General features: G+C 59.2%; 3 protein-coding genes across 3 annotated transcripts; 1 reads left to right on the top strand and 2 right to left on the bottom strand.

Moving 5' to 3' along the window:
• The first annotated feature begins 733 nt into the window (after nucleotides 1–733).
• On the top strand, nucleotides 734–2,087 carry CLDN23 (claudin 23). Its single transcript, XM_017805794.1, has one exon. It carries the CDS (start codon nucleotides 757–759, stop codon nucleotides 1,456–1,458), a length of 702 nt encoding a protein of 233 aa, XP_017661283.1. The 5' UTR covers nucleotides 734–756; the 3' UTR covers nucleotides 1,459–2,087.
• A 473-nt stretch (nucleotides 2,088–2,560) lies between these two features.
• Nucleotides 2,561–5,427, bottom strand: LOC108492923 (low-density lipoprotein receptor-related protein 1B-like). The gene is made up of 8 exons (XM_017805780.1): nucleotides 5,319–5,427; nucleotides 4,683–5,226; nucleotides 4,426–4,554; nucleotides 4,132–4,239; nucleotides 3,808–4,044; nucleotides 3,257–3,680; nucleotides 2,895–3,036; nucleotides 2,561–2,634 (listed from the first exon to the last, which is right to left on the bottom strand). Exons 2-8 carry the CDS (start codon nucleotides 4,840–4,842, stop codon nucleotides 2,578–2,580), a joined length of 1,257 nt encoding a protein of 418 aa, XP_017661269.1. The 5' UTR covers nucleotides 4,843–5,226; nucleotides 5,319–5,427; the 3' UTR covers nucleotides 2,561–2,577.
• A 584-nt stretch (nucleotides 5,428–6,011) lies between these two features.
• On the bottom strand, nucleotides 6,012–17,289 carry LOC108492922 (low-density lipoprotein receptor-related protein 2-like). Its single transcript, XM_017805779.1, has 24 exons — nucleotides 17,157–17,289; nucleotides 15,883–16,332; nucleotides 15,302–15,421; nucleotides 14,793–14,912; nucleotides 14,480–14,707; nucleotides 14,138–14,251; nucleotides 13,494–13,619; nucleotides 13,187–13,393; nucleotides 12,856–13,024; nucleotides 12,552–12,720; nucleotides 12,085–12,310; nucleotides 11,609–11,734; nucleotides 11,178–11,393; nucleotides 10,650–10,958; nucleotides 10,190–10,402; nucleotides 9,442–10,014; nucleotides 8,832–9,047; nucleotides 8,383–8,621; nucleotides 8,171–8,300; nucleotides 7,653–7,831; nucleotides 7,352–7,538; nucleotides 6,779–6,997; nucleotides 6,367–6,550; nucleotides 6,012–6,246 (listed from the first exon to the last, which is right to left on the bottom strand). Exons 1-24 carry the CDS (start codon nucleotides 17,287–17,289, stop codon nucleotides 6,012–6,014), a joined length of 5,088 nt encoding a protein of 1,695 aa, XP_017661268.1.
• Between the last annotated feature and the right edge of the window lie 1,851 nt (nucleotides 17,290–19,140).

Below are 19,140 nucleotides of genomic sequence, written 5' to 3'. Positions count from 1 at the left end.
AGAGATTCAGGGAAATTTGGAAAGGCTCGAGTGCTTTTTGGGGCTCAAATCCCCATATAGAGTTTCTCAAATGTGGTGACTTTCCATACCTGTCTCAGTGAACATCCCAGGGACTTTTCCCGCCGAGACTCAGGCTGCTGGGTCTGCGGGTGACCTCTGAGCGCAGCCTGGAAAGGGAGAAGCAGGGCCAAGCTCAGGAGCCGTCCCTGAAAGACAGGGAGATGGGTACTTCTCCTGGGCCAGCTGCCAACTGTGAGATCTGCTAGCATTTAATCGTAATTATTATTTTCATAAATTAATTAATTAATTTGATAGCAAAATAAGCTCATATTCAATTAATGAACTTGTAATAGGGTCCTGTGTCGCCCCATCAGCCCGGGGACGGCCGACCGCCCGCCGCGTCCCCGCCCCGCCACCTGCGGGGGGACACAGGGGCCGGAGGGGTGGTCCCTGCGGACTCCCGTGTCCCTGGAAGGCGCTGCCCCCCCGGCAGGTGCCGACCAGCCCTGCCCGGGCCGGGCCCCGCCTGCTGGCCCCGCCTCCTGCCGGCACTTCCCCACGGCCCGGGCAGGGCTGGGGCGGCTCTGCGGGCCGTGCCCGCCGTGCGGAGGTGCGGGAACACTTCCCGCCGCGGGATTCCCCTCTTACCTGCCCCGAGCGGCCCTGCGGCACCGGTGGCACAGCTCCTACACAGTGAGCCCCGGAGCTCCCGCGGACCTCGGGCAAGCAGGAGCCCGCCGAGCCCGCCTCCTCAGCATGAGGACGCCGACGGCGATGATCGTGGGACTGGTGCTGTGCCCCTGCGGGCTCCTGCTGACGCTCACGGGCACCCTGGCACCCAGCTGGAGGAAGGTGAGCCTCGTACCTAACCAGCCCATGGACCTCGTCTGGGAGCAGGGCATCTGGGACATATGCAGGGAGCGGCAGAGCACCCATGACCGCCTCTGCGGGCAGGCCGACGAGCTGGGCTACTTTGAGGAGGTACCCGTGCGGGTGGCCCAAGGGCTGATGCCCTCCTCGCTGGTGATCACGCTCCTGGGCTTGGTGGTGGCTGCCCTGGGGGTTCGCTGCTGGCAAGAGGAGCCACGGCACCTGCTGGCTGGAGTGGCAGGGCTGGTGCTGCTTCTCTCGGGGCTGATGAGCCTCGTGCCCACCTCCTGGTACACCCATGAGCTGTGGGCACTGCCCGCACTGCCTGGCAGCACACTGGCTGTAGGCTACAGCTTGGTGCTGAGCTACTTGGGAAGCTGTCTGGAGATCTTGGGGGGGCTGGCCCTTGCCCTCAGCTTTCACCAGTGCTGCAAGGAGCACAGGGCCCCCAAACTGTCCCCCAGCCCTGTGCTGGAGCCTGGGCTGTGCTCCACCATTGGGGCTTACAGCAATCCCTGGGACGTGCTGAAGGATGAGCGAGATGGACAGTACTGGAGGAACAATCCACCTTGTGACTCAGACTTGTAGCCCCAGCACCAGGACAGCAGTCCCCTGCCTGGCACCGAGAGCAGTGCTGGCTCCTGACCTACAAGCCATGCCCTTCTCCTGGGGCACCTCAAAGCAGCCTGAAAACAAGACCAGGGACCTGGCTTGAATCTCTGCAACTTCCTCAAAAGCCTGCTGTGCTCTAGGTCCTACAACTGTGCCAAATCTACACTGGGTTGAGGGCTATACATAGCTCTGGTCCCTCCATGCAGCTTTTAACTCATCCTCCTGCACCTGCACAGGAGCTTGATCAGAGGCAGCTTCACTGTTCCCATGTAAGGAAGGTATAGGTTAGCACCATGCAACCTTCAGGACTGAGAATAGGGGAGGGGTGCACCTCCCACGTCTCTGCCCAACTCAGGACTGTGCAAACAGCAAAATAAATGCAAAGCAATGGGTCTGTACTGTGGGATGGTTACGGGCTTTCTGCCAGGCAGGCTTGGCTGAGAGCCAGTGGGCATGGCTAACCCAGCCTCCCTGTGCTTTGCCTGAAGCAGGGAGGAAAAGTCTGTAAAAGTTTTATGGCACCTTCTTAAAGGACTTTTCCCCCATGGACAAAATCAGCTCTGGTAGAGGTTTCTCCTTCCTTGAGCACAGCCACTTCAGGGGGAAAAAAAAACCAACAAGGGAACACAGAGTACAAAATAGCATATTCAACATTAGCCTGGTATGATGTGGTAAAACTGGTCTCACTGGTTTGTAAGGGACAGTCAGGAGGTCAGAACTGGACTATAAAATCCTGCTCAACATCTTGCATAACATGATAAGAGCAAAGCCAGCTTCCTTGCAGAGCTATTTGGCCAGATTTCCACCCCAGGCAAGCCCAAAGCACCATGGTCAGCAAGCTAAGCCTTGCTGCAGAGGGACAGTGGCTCATGATGCTCTTAGTGTGGTTATAGGATAGTACAGGATGCATCCTGCAACAGGGGATCAGATTCAGGTGGCTCAGAGTGTGTTGAGATTGGAGACTTCCTGATAAACCTCCCAAACCTTTTTCCTCTGGACTGTTATGTTCCGTAGAGCTTAGACATCGTGAAAGAGCAAACCTCCCCAGCCCACACACAAACGACAGCGGCACAAGAGATGCTGCACAACATTCCTTTATGAAAATACAGTGTTGGGGTGAGATGGTCCCTTCCTTGGCAGGGCTGGCAGCTCCTGCAGAGATCACAGATGGGTGCGTGAGGGGTGAGTCTGAGCCAGCTTCTCTGAGCCCACCCCACACTTTATCACAGGGGCTCCAGCCACACTGGAGCTGGACAGCCCTTTCAGACACCAGGCACCCCAGGTGTTGCCCCTCTCCTCCAGCAGGAGGGCAGAGCTTGCCTCAGGAGTGGGCACCATGCCAGCACTGGGCCTTGGGGCACCCCAGGGTGGCAGGGGTGACCCTACCAGGGCCTGCTCCTGTTGTTACTCACCTCTTTCCCATCGTAAGCTTCATTCACAAATGTATCACTCTTGGGGGGAAGCTCTTCTTCCTCCTCTTCCTCATCCTCTTCCTCGGGGTCACTTTCACGGTGGTACAAGGTCAGCACCCGGGTAGAAGCAGTGCTTGAGGTCCTGGGGAGGAAAAAACATATACTAAGAATGGCATGGCCGTCTCCTAGAGATGGGGCAGATCCTAAGGTCCTGCCACAAGCCCTAGTAATAGCCTGCTGGGGTGATCGAGCTTTCTGTATAACCCAGGGGTGCATCAGGACACCACACTGTCCCTGGGCAAGGAGACCCAGTACCTCTCTATCCCCAGTTATACCTGGCCCAGCCCAACCCCAGAGTTCACCTCCTCCGCCTGTCCCGCCTCCGCATGTAGGCCAGGGCCCCCACAGCAGCAGCAGCGAGCAGGAGGAGAACGGCCACGCCCAGGACGATGGGTCCTGCGAGGGGCTGCACCTCTGCTTCCTCGCAGTAGTCGCCACGATAGCCCAGGGCGCAATGGCACGTCACTCGCCCGGCCTCGATGGCGCAGTCCCCGCGCAGGTTGCACGTCTCGCTGCTGCACGGCACAGCCCTCAGCACCTCCTCCGTGCTGGGGGGTACCAGGAAGGGCTCTCCGTGCTCACGGGGTCCAGGGGCTGCGGGTGGGCTGGGGCTGGGCTGCCGAGGCTGCAGTGCAGTTGCGGGTGAGGCTGGTTTCTGTTCTTCCACGTGGGACATTCCTGATGGTGACACTGCGGGGACTTGCGTCCCCACCTGCTGGGAGGGGCCTGGCGGGAGGAGCATAGGTCAGCAAGAGACCCAGGCAAGTCCTCCTTCCCCAACTGGGGAGACTAGCCGGGCTACCCCGTGCCCTGCCAGGACTGCTGCACGCCCTGGCTGTGGGCAGGCACTCACAGTCAGACTCATCGGCGCCGTCAGCGCAGTCAGAGCGCCCGTCACAGACCTGTTCTCCAGAGATGCAGCTCTGGAGATCAGAGCAGGGCTGGAGCGTGGCAGGGCAGGACAATGCTGGTGCACATGCTGCTCCACGCACGAGGTGGTAACCGTGAGAGCAGCGGCACTGCCGCCCTGCAGGGTTGGGCAGGCAGAGCTGGGCACAGCCCCCGTTGCTCTTTGCACAGGCATTGGTGCCTGCCAAAACAGCACGAGTTAGCATGGACACCACTGAGCACGGCTCAACCCCACAGATGCCCTGGGCTGGGACAGTTGCAGACCCACCTTCCTGTGAGAACTGGCTGTAAATCCTCATGGCTACCAAATCCTTCTCCATTGCGAACCACCACCTCTCAGCCCGCTCCAGCCGGCTGTGCCAGATCTTGCTGGATCCTGGAGACACATGGGGTCAGCACTGCTTCACTTCCTCCCATAAGAGTGCCCAGGATAGGAGGTGGGGGTCCCCTAACCTGTCCTTCACCCCACGGAGGGGCAGCCTGCACCCCACAGGGACTGGCAGAAACCCCTGTGCCCCAGCGCCGTAAGAGGAGCTGGACAAAGTACAGCAAACAGACCCACCATTGGTTGAGGTCGTGCTCCAGAGCAGAAAGCCTTCTCCTATGGCAAACAGTGAGAGACCATGCAGCCCTTCCCGCACCACCCGAAAGTGGGATCCATCCAGCTCGACACTGCTGATGGTACCTCTCTCTGCAGGACACAGATGGAGCAACATCAGTGTGGAGACACGGAGAGCTGTGTGGGGCTGTGCCTTGGGGAGGACTGAGTGCCTGCACCACTGCTACCCCCAGCAGAGCCCTGGCACACCCCACACTCACCGTGGTCTGCCCAGTACAGCCTGGTGCCAGCAGCCCCAAAGGTGAGGCCAGTGGGAGCCCGAGCTCTCCTCCAGACCGCTCTGCGGCCAGTGCCATCCATGGCTGCACACTCCACTGTGGCACCGGGCCCATGGCTGCCAGCTGCTGTGATAAAGCACATGGTGGAGGCACGAGGGCACAGTGCCAGCCAGGCAGCGCCCTGCAGCCCCTCACTGAGTAGTGCCAGGGTCCACCGCCCCCCAGGAGCTGCCACATGGATGCTGGGCGGCTGCCCCCTGATCCAGTACAGGTTCCCACTCAGCCAGTCCAAGGCCAGGGATGTCACCGTGCCCTCCACAGCTACTGCCTTCTTCCAGGACAGCCGTCTCCAGTCCTTCAGGCGCAGCAGTCCGATGGAGTTGCCTCCCACCTCTGCAAAGTACAAACTCTTGTCTTTCACTGCGTAGTCGATGGCTGTCAGGTGGCCCACCTTGGCCAAGGGCAGGGCCCGGTGCAGGGGAAGCTCTTGGGATCCAGATGTTGCAGGCAGGTCCTTCAGGTAGACCTGGAGGAAGGAGGCAGCAGTAAGATGGGGACCTTTCTGCCCTGACAGCAGCTAGGACAGCAGCCCCTAGGGCTGGCTCTGGAGGATGGTACCTGTGCCACAGCTGCTGGTGACACCAGGAGAGCAAAGGCCGAATCACGGAGGGGCAGGCAGGTGGTCTCATCGGCAGCCAGCACCAGCCTGGGAGGGCACCGGCACTGCCCAGTGTGCCTGGCGCTCAGCAGGCACAGGTGGGAGCAGCCACGTGTCTCACAGGGGTTAGGGGCTGTGGGGCGCAGGGCTGGGTGCATCACCTGTGAGAAGGGCAGGCTCATCTCACAGCCCTGCCAGCACCCACCAGCAGAGCTGAGCACGATTGACACCGTGCCCTCCTCCCAAGGCCCACACACGGCCCAGCTCTGGGCAGGATGGCGAGGCAGAGATGTTCCAAGAGGACCAGAGACATTTGGCTACAGGGGCTGCTGCCCAAGGACCACTGGGATGGGGGTACAGTGCCTCCACACTTAGAGGACGACAGGATCATGCAGGTTGAGAGACCCAGCAGAGCTGGCACAGCAGGGTTTGGGGCTCCCCAAGTGGGTACCTGGAGGCCATGGGGCTGCCCGTGCTGCTTGAGCAGCGTGGTTCTGTTCTTGCCACTGGCCTTGTCCACCTGCTGCACGGACCATGTCTTCCTCTCCGACCAGTAGATCTGGCCCTCACACACGGCCGCCGCGAAGGGGCTCCGGACCCAGCTCAGCTTCAGGACCTGTCAGAGAGGCTGTAAGTGCCCACCCCAGTCCCCATCAGGGCCCCGTCAGCAATGCCCCACCACAAACCTTCACACTGGTGCCATCCAGACGTGCAGAACTGACACTGCCCAGCTTCTCATCCAGCCAGAAGATCCTCTGGGTGGGGAGGTCGAGGGCTAATGCTGTGGGCCAGCCCAGCCCCTGGGCTAGCAGCACGTGCCGCCGACTCCCATCCATCGTGGACTCCATCAGCCGTGGGTGGCTCCCCACCTCTGACCAGTACAGCAGGCTAGTGGGAAGAGAGGTGCCGGCCCATGGACCACACACAGCATCGTCCCAGTACATGGAGGAAAATGGGGCAGGGGAGGGATGGTAAGGAGGTCTCCATGTCCCCTTGTGGCAGACTTACCCTGCCAGAGGCTGGAGCACCAGAGAATGGGGCTGGTCCAGATCTCCATCCATCACCACAGTGTACTCTGGTATCCCTTGCCAGGCAGCGCCCAAGCGAGTGGCCAGCACCTGTCCTGCTGCACCATCTGTCCAGTACAGGTTCCTCCCAAGCCAGTCCACTGCTATACAGTCTGATCTCACACCTGCAACACATCCAAGAGTCAGCACCTGTGGGGTGACAGCTGCATGGCCCTCTGGCACATGCTCCCAGCCCACATCCTCTCTATCCCAGGCTGTCTGGCTCCTCCCAGCCTTGCTCCCAACTAGCACCTCTCCACGCAAGGTGACACAGCCTGGCACGCCACTGCAACCTGGAGATTGCCCAGCGACAAAGAGGCCAGCTCTGCTACCCCCATGCTGTCACAGCCTACCTTTCACCAGTGTGCCTTTCTTGCCCGAGTTGAGGTCCTGCCAGCGGATGCTCTCTGTGGCCAGGTCCATCCAGAAGACTTTCCTCTCCACCAAGTCATAGTCGAGTGAGAAGATGACGCGATCCTTGTCGGTGGCCAGCAGCACCTCCTTATGCCCACTCCGCAGGCCATAGGACAACACCTCTGACTGCACAGCCACCAGCAACATGGGCTCTGGTCCTGGGGCAACACAGAGCGCCCCGGACCCTGCTCAGCACTGGTGGCCCCATGGGCTCAACACATGCAGGCAGGGAATAAAGCACTTGCAGGCACTGGAGCCTGCTGGGACTCAGCCCTACCAGATAAGATGTTCTCAGATAGTGCAGATGGATTTTCTGACCAGCTGTAGGCTGGCAATCATCAGCTCACAGCTGAGTGGGGCCTGGCAGGCAATGTGGCAGAGGAGACAGGGCCATTCATGGGACCACAAGCCTCCCTGGGGCAGCAGGCACAGGGGGACAGGTACCCACCAGCTCCTGGTGTACCCTAGGGGGCCAGGGATCCTCAGCACTGCTTGGCCATCCCATGACTTACCAGTGAGTTTGCAGACACGGCCATCAGGCTCCAGCAGGTAGCCAGGGAGACAGCCACAGCTGTAGGACCCTGGGGCATTGAGGCATGTTTGGCTGCAGGCTCCCTCACCCCACTCCGTGCACTCATCTATGTCCATGCAGAACAGACTATCCTCGGCAAGCCGATAGCCTGGGCCACACCAGCACCGCTGTGGGGAAAAGGACCATCAGCTTCCCACCCTGGGGACATGATGCTCCCTCCTGCAGCTGGACCAGGGCATCATGGCATGGCAAGCCCCTGGCCCAGGGCTGGTGGCACTCACAGGGCCCTGGGGCGAGGGGTAGCAGAGATGAGCGCAGGACTGTTTGCAGGGCACAGAGCAGTTCCCCCCCTCGTCTGAGCCATCCGCGCAGTCCTGCCGGCCATCACACACCAAGGATGCATTCAGGCAGGTCCCCAGCCCACAGGGATACTCATGACTCTGGCAGGGAGCAGGCTGGCCTGCAGAGACATGTGGGGAAGGCTGCCCTAAGCCTCATCCACCAGCTCCTTTTGCTCACCTGGGGCAGATTTAATGGCTCCTAGAGCCTGCCCAGAGCTCATTGCAGCTACATCCAGAGCTGTGCCAGTAGCCTGGCTTCAGGCTATATTAATCCAAAGGCCACCAGCCATACATGGAGAACAGCTGGGGCCTGGAGCCACCACAGATGCTGGGAATAGGCAATCAGCACATAGGGCCTTTTACCTCAGCACAGACACATAGCCATCTTCCTCTGTGCTGGGCACCCACCAGCTACCCCGGGTGATACACAGAGGTGATAAAATCAGGGTGTAGCTCACAGCCAGCTTCATCGCTGCCATCTGTGCAGTCAGTCTCTCCATCGCAGCGCCAGACATCAGGGATGCACTCATGGCCATGGGAGCAGCCCCACTGCTGGTCCCCACACAGCGCTTCCTCCCAAGGACAGTCCTGCAAAGGCAGAGGGTAAAGAGGGTTACCAGCTCTCCTGGGCACGAGCAGGGACAAGCGCTGTCCCTGCTACCCCACTCACCTGCTCGTCTGTGCCATCCCCACAGTCAGCAGTGCCATCGCAGAGCCAGGCCTCCGGCACACACTCCCCACTGTGGGAACACGTTACCTCACCCGCACGGCAGAGCAGTGGCCGGGGCACGGCACAGCCCTCCTCGTCTGAGTGGTCCTGGCAGTCGTGGTCACCATCGCAGTGCAGGGCCAGGGCCACGCACTGCCCATTCTGGCAGGGGAACTCAGACGGGCCACACTCCTTCGGCACTGTGGGCAAGGCCAGGACTGAGCAGGTGCACTGTCCTCATTCCCATCCCACCAATGGAGACATGGCACTGAGCAGGGTATGGCCTCTGCAGCTGCTCAGCAGGTTGCCCCAGGCAGTGCCTGCTCCTGGACCCACAGGAAAACCGGTGCATGCACCAGTGGGGCAGGTAACCCCAGAAACCCCTGTCCTGTCCAGCCCCAGAGTCTCACCACAGCCCTGCTCGTCAGTGTGGTCCAGGCAGTCAGCATGGCCATCACACAGCCAACTCTGGGGGATGCAACGGGTGGCAGCGTCACAGCGCAGGGCACACTCCTGCGTGGGGGTCCAGCAGCCTGTCTCATCCGAGGCATCGGGGCACTGGGGCACCCCATCGCAGCGCTCTCCCGCCCCGACGCACATGGCTCCGCTCGCGCAATGGAAGGCCCCTGGGGAGACAAGGGGCTTTGCACTGCCTGCAGAAGGCAGCTGGGGTGCCCAGACACTGTTAGTCTCCCAGTGACCCAGAAAGGCCATACACTACAGTGGCCCCTCCTAGCCCGTGCATCTCCAGCAGCCTAGGTCCTGAGCAAGGTGACTGAGGCAGTCTCAGCTCAGCCACATCTAGGTCACTGTGAGCAGTGGGACCAGCCCTGTTGCCTTCTGACAGCATCTCCAGTCCAGTGCCAAGCTCAGAAGGCACCAGTATGCCACATGACAAGCATCAGAGCCCAGGACACACTCAGATTTTTCCAGGGCCCAATTCCCCATCAGGAAGCAGCCAGAAGCCCTGGCACAGGGTGACCCAACTGCACAGAGAGTCGACTGAAGAATGGCTCCTACCTGGGGTGTTGCAGAGCTGGGCACACCCATCCTCATCAGAGCCATCTGCGCAGTCTTTCTCCCCATCACACAGGTACTCCTGAGCCACACACTCAGTGCCATCACGGCAGGACACGTGTGTGCGAGGACAGGACAGATGAAGTACGGGGGTCAGGGGGTGAGCAGGGCTGGATGGGAGTGGTGGGGTAGGTGGCACTACCCGTGCAGGACTGGTTGGGTGCTGGGTGGTAGTAGTTGGCCGTAGGACAATGACCTTAGTTGGCAAAGCTTGAGTGGTGGTGGTGGTGCTGGTGGTTGTTGGCTGCACGGTGGTGGTCTTGGTTGGTGTGGCAGTGGTTGGCAGAGGGGTGGTTTTTGTTGATGTGGACTGGCTGGTGGTGGTTGGTGTGGACTGGCTGCTGGTGGTGGCCTTGCTGGTTGGCACAGGAGTAGTGGTGAGCACAGTGGTGGTCTTGCTTGGTGTAGATCTTGTGGTGGACGTGGTGGGACGAGCAGCAGTGGTGCTTGTGGTTGTCCTCATAGTGGTTGTCACAGGTGGAGGGAGTGGCAGGGCAGACCCCTTGCTTGATGGCACTGGCAGAGGATTTGGGATTTGGGGCTGTACCATCCCCACACCCTGGGCACTTTCCAGAGCACCCCACATGGGCACCAGCAGCCAGGCACCCTGCCCTACTTCAGAGCAGCATGGGCCACCCAGCCCCACCAGACACAGCTCCTGTGCCAGCCACAGAGCCATGGCTGCCCTTACCAGCCTGCAGCTCCGAGCCCACGAAGGCCACTACACCCTGCACGCCTGCTGCCGGCATGGACAGCACAAGGGTCAGTGTCCTCCGGTCCCACAGTAGCAGAGCCGTCCCATTTGCCGACACCAGGTATGGCTCAAAGGCTGCCACAAGGCCGTGGGGCCAGCTGGGTGCCAGAGTGACTGCTTGCCGCTTGGTCAGACTCAGCACCTGCAGGCCTGTGAGGCAGAGGGATGGTAGGACCCAGGGCCCACAGGCACCCCTCGTGGCCCACCCTGTGCCCCCATAACCCACAGCTATCGCAGGGACCTCATGGCTGAGGCCAGGGGCTCAGCCATGGGAAAGAGTCTGCCCCATGAGCATACTACTGCCCAGGCAGGGACCTGCTGCACATAGGGCATGGCTGATCACTCCTGCCTACATCCACCACCTCTGCTCTCTGCTCCAGACACCACCAGGGCTCACCCAGGGTGGAGCTCCAGAGCACGCTGAAGGCTCTGCTATCCATGGCTGCAGGCAGGTCTCCAGGCCATGTCTCGTTCCAGGCATCCCACGGAGCACCCCCAGCCAGGCTCAGCTGCTGCAGGGGCTGCCCACGGGCTAGCCAGTACAGAGCACCCCGTTGCCAGTCCAAGAAGAGGTGCTGGATACTGCTGCGAGCACGGTGCAGGATGCGCGGGAACATGTCAGATGTCCGGATCACCCCGATGTCCCTCCGGTTGCATGCGAGCCAGTACAGGTCCCCCGAGCGGATGTCCACACGGGCAGAGCAGACTTGGCAAGAGCAGGCAGGCAAGCAGTTACAGGGCTGTCCCATCACCCTGCTTCTCTGCCTGGGACCCCCAACCCCTAAACCCAGGGCACAGCCTACTGCCTTGGCACAGACCCACTGTGGGCACCATCAGACTACTGTGCTCTGCACCCAGGACATACTCAGGCCTCAGGGAGCATCAGGAAGGGGAGTATGCCCTCCATCACCCCATAGGGTCTCACCTGGCCGCCCAGTTGCAATGGCCTCTCTCCTGCCAGGGTGCCCCACAACACTCAGCAGCGTCCCACGGTCATCTGTTCCATAGAGCACTGACCTCTGCCAGTCCACATCTTGCAGGTGGAAGGGCTCCTGCCACTCCTGTACCCATTTGCTCTGTGCTCCAGGACCCACATGCACCAGGGAGATGGCCTTTCCTGATGCATACATGATGGACAGCTCTGCAGGGTACAAGGGCAATGTGTGAGCATAGCCCCAGCAGTACTGGACAGGGCCACCAGCATGAACCAAGGCAGAAATGTAACAGCAATGGTGTATGCTGGGCCTACCCCATCAAAGCCACAGCCCTCCCCCACCAAAGCCACAGCCCTCCCCCAGCTCCCACAGGGATATATACTGCCCCAGAGAGACAACCCACCTCATAGACCCTGCTCACCTGTGCACTTTCCCGAGGGCAAGAGGAAGAGGCCCTCTGGACAGGCACACTTGTAGCCCCGAGGGTGCACAGGTGACAGGAGGCAAAGATGACTGCACAGGCCTGGAGCACATGCAGCAGTGTCCCCTGGGAGCAAGGGGACATTAGAAGCTCAAACAACTGTGACCCTCTAATGTCTCTCCCAATCCCCAAAATCACAATCTGTCCTGGGGCTGGATATGGGCTGGCAGATATGGTAGCAACGTCACATGAGTTAGGAGGGCGCAGCTCTACCCAAAGCCATGGGACTTGGCAGCTTTCCTATGGACTCATATGTCCCCTCTGTCTCAACCACACAACCCCTCATCACAAGACCAGGTAAACCATTGGGCAGGACCCAGTGAGCTCCAGGACCTAGCACAGCCTCCCCCAGCATCCAGGGATGCGGTGGGGGGGCTGCCAGCCCTGCAGTGGTGCAGCACCCACAGGGTACTTACGGGGAGGCTGCTGCAGTGCGTGCACCACAGTGAAAGCTGAGACAGGGGCGCGGAGCAACACTGCGTGCTCCTGAGGAGAGGCCCAGGTGGCTGACACCAGCTCTGTGCCATCGGTCCAGAAGAATCGGCTCTCAAACACAGCCAGGCCCAGAGGCTCCGTGTGGCTCCGCAGAACAGCATGAAAGGAGTGGCGCCCACTGCCATCCACCCGTAGCGTCTCAATGGACTGGGGACAAAGCAAGGTATGATGACCGTGTGGCATCCTCATGCCCTGGCAATGTCCCACAGCCACAGGCCTCATGGTGATGCCATCACCTCCCAGTCCAGGGATGTAGGCCAGACCTGGGCACTGCTCCCTGCTCTCTCCCATGCCTTGGACGTAGACAGAGGGGAACCAGGGCCACCCTCCCAACTCCCATCTCATCATCTCCCTGTGGGAGGAGAGCCCTGCTGTCCCTTGTCCCTACCTCCTTGTACTCGCTGATCCAGTACAGTCTCCCAACCACATGGTCCAAGCTTAGTCCCACAGGCTCCTCCATGGGCACCACTGTGAGCTCCCGCCGGTTTGAGCCATCCATGCCAGCCGCAGCAATGACTGTCCGGCCTCGCTGCCCACGGTTGACCCAGTACAGTGACCTAGGGGCAGGCACCAAGGAACCACTTCACAGCATAATACCAGTGCTGCCACAGCCCCAAAACAGGCAGGACACAGTCAGCACCAGCATCACGATCCCAGGAGCCTGGGCCAACCCTGGCTCATTCACTCCTCACCTTGCAGCCGGATGCACTGTCAGCTGCTCTGGTGCAATGTCTTTCCCCAGCACTGTCACATAACCCCGGCCATCGCCCAGCCCTGCACAGATAGCTGGAGGATGGCTGCTGGCCCAGTATAGCTGCCCTGTGAACCAGTCCAGGGAGATGCTGTTCACCTCTCTGGCATCTGCAGAGACAGAGTAGTTTTAAGGCATACCAGCGTGCTCCAGGCTGCAAGGCAAACCCAAGTTGCCCCTACTCTGTATAGGAAAGGCAGGACTGAGATGGCAGGCCAGCTCTCGGCACCCATCTCAGCCCCACTACAGCACCCAGCCTCACTCCTCCCCACCTGCATAAAGGGGCTGCGTGCCTTTCCCCAGAGAGTGAACACGGAGCTCGCCATCCTCTGTCAGCCAGTAGTAGGTTTCTCGGAGCTGGTCATACACCAGGGCGCGGGGTTCAGTCTTAGTGGAGAGCCGAGGCCTGTAGGCTTGGGTCCGTACATCCAGAAGGGCCAGGTCCTGCCCCACGGCCACCAGGATCTGTGTTGCATTGTCTGCCGGGGTGAGAGGAATGCCACTCAGTGAGCAGGGACGTGGCTAGCTGGGTGCACTGCCCAGCCCCTCAGCCAGCCCGGGCTCCCCAGCTCACCCTACCTGTCACTTCACAGGCAGTGCCGTGCTGCAGGGTATAGCCCCGGAGGCAGGCGCAGCTGTAAGTGCCTGGAGTGTTGCTGCACAGCTGGCTGCAGGGGCTGTACTCCAGGGAGCATTCATCCACATCTGCAGGGATAGGTGCAGTCAGGAGCCTACCACAGGAGCTGCCCCAGACAGCATTGCCACTGCTCCCCAGGGACCACAGGCAGGCTCCCTAGATACCAGAACATGGGCCTTACCCCAAAATGCACCAGCTGCTGCTGGGACATTTTCTAGATATGGCCTTTGTGGGCCAGACATGACACATGGGCAGGAGCAGGGCAGAGGCAGGTGTTCCCACAGAAGCACTGGCTCCATGGAGACCCTGTTCTCTGTGGCTGAGGCCACATGTGCCTGAAGCACATGCACCCTGATCTTTCCTTACCAGCACAGCTCTGCCCATCTGCCTGCAGCACCCAGCCAGCCCCGCAGGAGCACTGCACTCCCCAGTGTGTGTCAGCACATGTCTCTGCACAGCCCCCATTACGTACAAAGCAGCTCTGATCTGTGGGGACACAGCAAGGGGTGACATGAGGCAGGACAGCTCTGTGGCTCCCCTCAGCCCCAGCCTCACGGGCAGCGGCCAGCAGCCATACCCAACTCACCACACGTGCTGGGCTCATCAGTGCCATCCAGGCAGTCAGCCTCTTCATTGCACATCAGGGACTCCAGGATACACTTCCCCTCATCACACCGCACCATGCCAGGTGGACAGGTGGCTATGGCACACACAGCTCATGTCAGCAGGGCAGACCAATACCAGGTGGACAAAGGGGAAACCCTGGGTCCCAGACTCATGGGGAAGTCCCTCAAAATATCAACAGTTCCTGGGAAGGTTGCCACCATCCCAAGGTGAGCTGAGGCCCGGGAAAGCAAAGTACTCCCTACTTCACACATGGCCTGGACAGGTCTTGCCCCACTGAGGAGCATCTATTGTGCTTGCTTACCGCAGACATCTTCATCCGAGGAATCGCCACAGTCATCAATCCCATTGCACTTCCACTCAGCCATGATGCACACCCTGTTCCTGCACTGCCACTGCCCAGGCAGGCAGGGCTGCTGGGGACACCCCTCCTCATCCCAGCCATCCTCACAGTCCTGGTGCTGATCGCACAGCTCCCAGTGTGGGATACAGTGGTGGGTGCCAGGACACTGCACCTTCTTTGTCCCGCACACTAAGGAGGGAACAGCGCAGCACTCACCACCCTGCCCTGTGCCCCTAACCACCCCCACTCGGCGCCCCCAGTAGAGACTACGTACCACAGTCCTGCTCATCAGAGCCATCCAGGCAGTCAGCAACACCATCGCAACGCCAGCTGCTAGAAACACACCGGCCATCGTCACACTGCCAAACATGGGGGTCCCCGCCACAGGCAACCTCTGCAGGAACATCACACAGTCACTGGGACCTATTGCTATGGCAGAACCATAAGGGTCCCCTCCATCCTGGCACGGGATAGGTGCTGGCAATGCCTGAGCAGCTCTGCCAAAGGGGCTGGCCCACAGCAGCCCCCAGTGGGGCTCTCTGGCAGGTGGGGTCTGCCTTGCTCAGCATAGCATCCAAGACATGTTCCCGTGCCACAGACATTCACAAGGAGCACACATGTCCCCGCAGGATGCCACACAGGCAGAACCAGCAAAGAGCAAAGTGCCTCTGGCCTGCCCTGCCCCACCACTCCCCAGAGCACCATTGCCCCTCGATGCCCACTCAGTGCAGCCCTCAGGTCCGCCCCACAACAGCGGATAGGTGTCAGTGTTCCCTCGCTCACCGCACTGTTCGTCCGTCCCGTCAGGACACTGCTGCTCGCCATCGCAGAGCCAGGGAACGGGGATGCAGCCGGCGGCGCAGGTGGCCTGGCGTGAGGCAGCGCACGTGGGGCCAGCGGCCGCTGCGGAAAGAGAGCGCCCAACCCGGGATCAGCGCGGGTAGCAGCACCAGGCATCCCCCTGCACACCCGCCCTACAGCTCCCCGCATGTGTGTCCCAGCACAGCCCCGTGGGGGGGAAGGAATTGGTCCCAGCCGGGGGTACCCCAGGAACTCCTGCGAGGCTGGAGGGAGAACTACAGCCTCTCGTCCCCGCTCAGGGAAGGCAGAGGTACAGGGCTCCTCGGGGCGCAGGGACCCTATGCTGTCAGGATGGGAAGGATGCCACACGGAGCAGGGACACATCACCGGGGGAATGGGGAGAACGGTGGCACTCTCGGTAACAGGGACATCCCACCCCATAGCCCATTGCTGGGGGATGAGCAAGCAATCCCTGATGCTACGGGCACCCACCGCAGCCCCTCGGGATGAGACAGGGACCTCCCCAGCAGCCCCCGGCCCGCCCCCCCTCGGTCTTTGCTCACGGGCGCGGCGGGTCCCGACGCCGGCGGCGCTCCCGGCCAGCGGCAACAGCGGCGGCAGGAGGATGCTGAGGAGGGCGAGGAGCAGGCGGAGCGGCGGCGGGGGCCAGCCCATAGCGGCGGCGGCGGCGACAGAGAGGGGCGGCTCCGGGGGTCCGGCCGGCACAGGGAGCGCGGAGCCGCGGCCGCCGCCTTTATGGCCGGGCGCGGCCGGCCATTGGGCACCGCGGAGACCCAGGCCCGCCCCTGGCTTCTCCAGGTTCTCCCCCCCGCTGCCCCGTGTCTTCCCGCCCGGCGGGGGTTGTTGTGAGAGCCGGCCGTGAGAACCGGGCCCGTGGCACCTGCGCCGGGCGTGGGAAGGCAGCGGCAGCCTTGAGCGCGGGGGCACCCCCCGAAAACACGGGGCTGCGCGCAGCCCCCCGGCTGCCCGCCGACGGTCCTCGACCTTGAGGGCTGCGAAAAGAGCCGCTGGAGCACAACAAGGGGAGGGAGAGCAGCGGCCGAGGGAGGAAAACAGCCCGGCGAGAGGATAAGGCACCTGCCACTGCCTGGGAAAGGAGCCCCCTCCCACTAGGCAAAGCGGGGGCATCGCCCAAGCCGTGGAGATGACCCCAGATCACGGGGGTTTGCAGACCCCTTGCTACGTACCCGGGGAAAACCGCTGGTGTGCTGCCCCTCCATCATCTTTGGCTTGTCTCCCAGCCATCAGCATGTGGTGGCATGAGTGTCTATCCATCCCCAAGGCTGGTCTGTGTTCTAAGCACATCCATGGCCTGTGGGTGCTGTGCACTCATCCTCTCCAGCTTTCCCATCAAAGCGCCCCACTGCAGCACAACCCTATTTCACACCCCTACCCGTGCTGCAGCCCAGGGTGCAGATTCACCCAGCTGTCTGCCCTCCCTGGGCAGCATCCCCGTAACCCTGGGCAATTGGTTTCCCCAGGCACTCCCCAGGAAACACAAATCTGCAAATCCCAAGGATGATGAGCATCCTCAGGGCAGGAACATCAGACAAGTGGTCTGGTGGTCAGGGGAGGGAGTGAAAAAGACAGAACAGTATCAAGGCACTCCCAAGCCCATGCAGAAAGCCCCAATGTCCTCCTCACACCTTCAGGCAAATGCCAAGATCTGTGGTAGCTCCCTGGGGATCTGTCTTGTATTCCCAGCTCTGCCACCCTGCAGAGAGATGTCCAGCACTGCCTCCACCCACTGAGCCTCTACCGCTTCGAGGACCAACCAAAGAAGGGGACAAAGAGACACCCCCTGCAAGAACAATACCTCTGTGATCAAAAGAAGTGGACAGCACTTTGAGCAGGACACAGAAGGGACCCTCCTGCCTCCCTGGGTTGCCCAGCATGTACAGTCCTTTTCCTGTTTTCCATGTCCTTTTCTCAGGCTGGGCAGGGGCCATGGCAGCCTGCCCAGCTGGATGTGCAAGTCCCTAATATTTCTCTGGGCACGTTGCAACATGCATTGCTCCTGTGAGACTGGTAGGCTTGCCTTGCCCACCTGTCCTTGTGTTCAATCTAGTTCCAGCATGGCCTTTGCTTTCCCCTGATATCAGGCTCCCCCCATGGTGTAACCACACAACAAAAGTAGTAAGTCCTCACAGCAGGTGGCTGGAAAGGGCAAGAGACAGCAGAGAGACTGTGAAAAAGAGTCAAGAAGCTAGTGGGTGCAGTAGAAGTGCCCAGTGCACCTGAGCATTAGTTTGGGAAGCTGGAGCAGCAGTGACAGAGAGGACACTTGGTGTGGCCAGCCTCTTAAAATGCAGGAGATTTTTTAGAAGCATGATTTTAAGTCAAAGTATTTTAAATATATGTGTATAGATAGAAGAATATATAGGTACATGTGTGCATAGACAGTAGTCCACTCTACATAGTTATATGCACATACAGTGACTCCTTCTCTATGAAGTAATGCTTGTTTTTTCCCCTAGACTTTTGAAGAGATTTTTTTTTTGTATTTTCAGGTTTTTCTTTACATTTCCATCAGTAGGGAAGTCTCCTTTTCTCACTGACATTTAGATTCTCCCTTCTCTGCCTCCAAAAGCTAAGTGGGGTTAAGGAGAAGACTGGTATCAAAATGAGAAGCAGCAAATCTGTGCTCACTTGAACAGCAGCATGCAAAATATAAAAACTATAAAAAAGTTCTAGCAGAGTATCCTAATAAGTCTAAAGTAACATTTGTACCTTTAACTATTCCAAGTACAGTAAAAATTTTTTTTCAAATATCCAAAGGCAGTTTCACATTAAATAGTGTGATTTATTTTATATTGTTCATATAAAATTACATGTATCCTTTCTGCTATACAATTGATCAGATTCTCTTCTTGTTATTGGTGTAAGAAGTGTTAAACTATTCCTGTTCCTTTCCAGTAACTTTTATTCACTCTTTTCCTAAAGATAAGGGACATCATGCTGTTAAAAAAAAAAAAATCAGAGGGACAACCTGCCTCACATCAGTTATCAAACTTCTGCAACCTTGTTCCCATAAAGTATGTACAGCTTTATTTTCAGCTATGCTGTGTGGCCTGGCCATGCTCAAAATTAAACTGTCTGAAATCTATTGACTAAAATTTATGCCAGCAGAAAAACTGGATTTCATGAAACACCTATTTCTTCCTAGGAAATAATCCTATTCAGTGCTTAAGTTACTAAAAATAAAAATTAAGGGCATTCCAAACTATTTTAATAAAGGTATTTTTAATTTTGGTTTCCAAAACTGAAGCTTTTTCCAGGTAGCAGAAATCAATCTTTCAATTCTGAACAAACAGTCTAGATAATGTACTCCCAAGGACTACAACTCCTGCTTCAGGGTCTGGCCCACAGCAACCCAAAGCATTGGCCACACTGACTGCAACACTTCCATGACACTTGCAAAGTCCTGCCCTAGTCTGGTGCCCAGACTCCCTGACATACCACACGATCCTAGTAACGCTAGCCTGGGACAGCCTTGTGAAGTGGGTGACAGATGCTCTGCCAGAGGATAAGAAATGACTGCAGACATTGTATTTCATTTCCTGTTTTTCTACCTTGCTCTCTTAGCAGCATTGTCTTTCTATTGCTTAAATGTCCTTCCAACCTGTACCCCTGTGGCCAGCACCAACCCCAAAGCAAACAGTGGTGGTGGCAGCACCTGCCTTGGTGGGTATTTTAATGAGCAAAATGGTCTCACACCTCCTGCCTCCAAGAGCCTCAGCACAGGCAGGAAGGGCACCAACGCTGAGACCTGTGGGTGGGTAAATCCTCCCGCCTCCCAA

This window comes from Lepidothrix coronata, unplaced genomic scaffold (genome assembly GCF_001604755.1).
Source record: "Lepidothrix coronata isolate B3197 unplaced genomic scaffold, Lepidothrix_coronata-1.0 Scaffold13, whole genome shotgun sequence".
Taxonomy (NCBI): Eukaryota; Metazoa; Chordata; class Aves; order Passeriformes; family Pipridae; genus Lepidothrix; species Lepidothrix coronata.
Note: the sequence above shows the minus strand (reverse complement) of the source record. Positions and strands in the feature narration are given on the sequence as shown.

Bases quoted from the DNA above. Each gene is read 5' to 3' on its own strand.
- LOC108492923 (XM_017805780.1), bottom strand. From the start codon at position 4,842: ATGTGCTTTATCACAGCAGCTGGCAGCCATGGGCCCGGTGCCACAGTG. The intron at 4,045-4,131 runs GTGGGTCTGCAA...CTGTTTTGGCAG, and splicing joins CAGCCAGTTCTCACAGGAAG to GCACCAATGCCTGTGCAAAG. The intron at 3,681-3,807 runs GTGAGTGCCTGC...TCCTCCCGCCAG, and splicing joins CGGCGCCGATGAGTCTGACT to GCCCCTCCCAGCAGGTGGGG.
- LOC108492922 (XM_017805779.1), bottom strand. From the start codon at position 17,289: ATGGCCCCTGCCCAGCCTGAGAAAAGGACATGGAAAACAGGAAAAGGA. The intron at 15,422-15,882 runs GTGAGCAAAGAC...CTCTTTCCGCAG, and splicing joins CGTCGGGACCCGCCGCGCCC to CGGCCGCTGGCCCCACGTGC. The intron at 14,913-15,301 runs GTGAGCGAGGGA...ATGTTCCTGCAG, and splicing joins CGGGACGGACGAACAGTGCG to AGGTTGCCTGTGGCGGGGAC.
- CLDN23 (XM_017805794.1), top strand. From the start codon at position 757: ATGAGGACGCCGACGGCGATGATCGTGGGACTGGTGCTGTGCCCCTGC.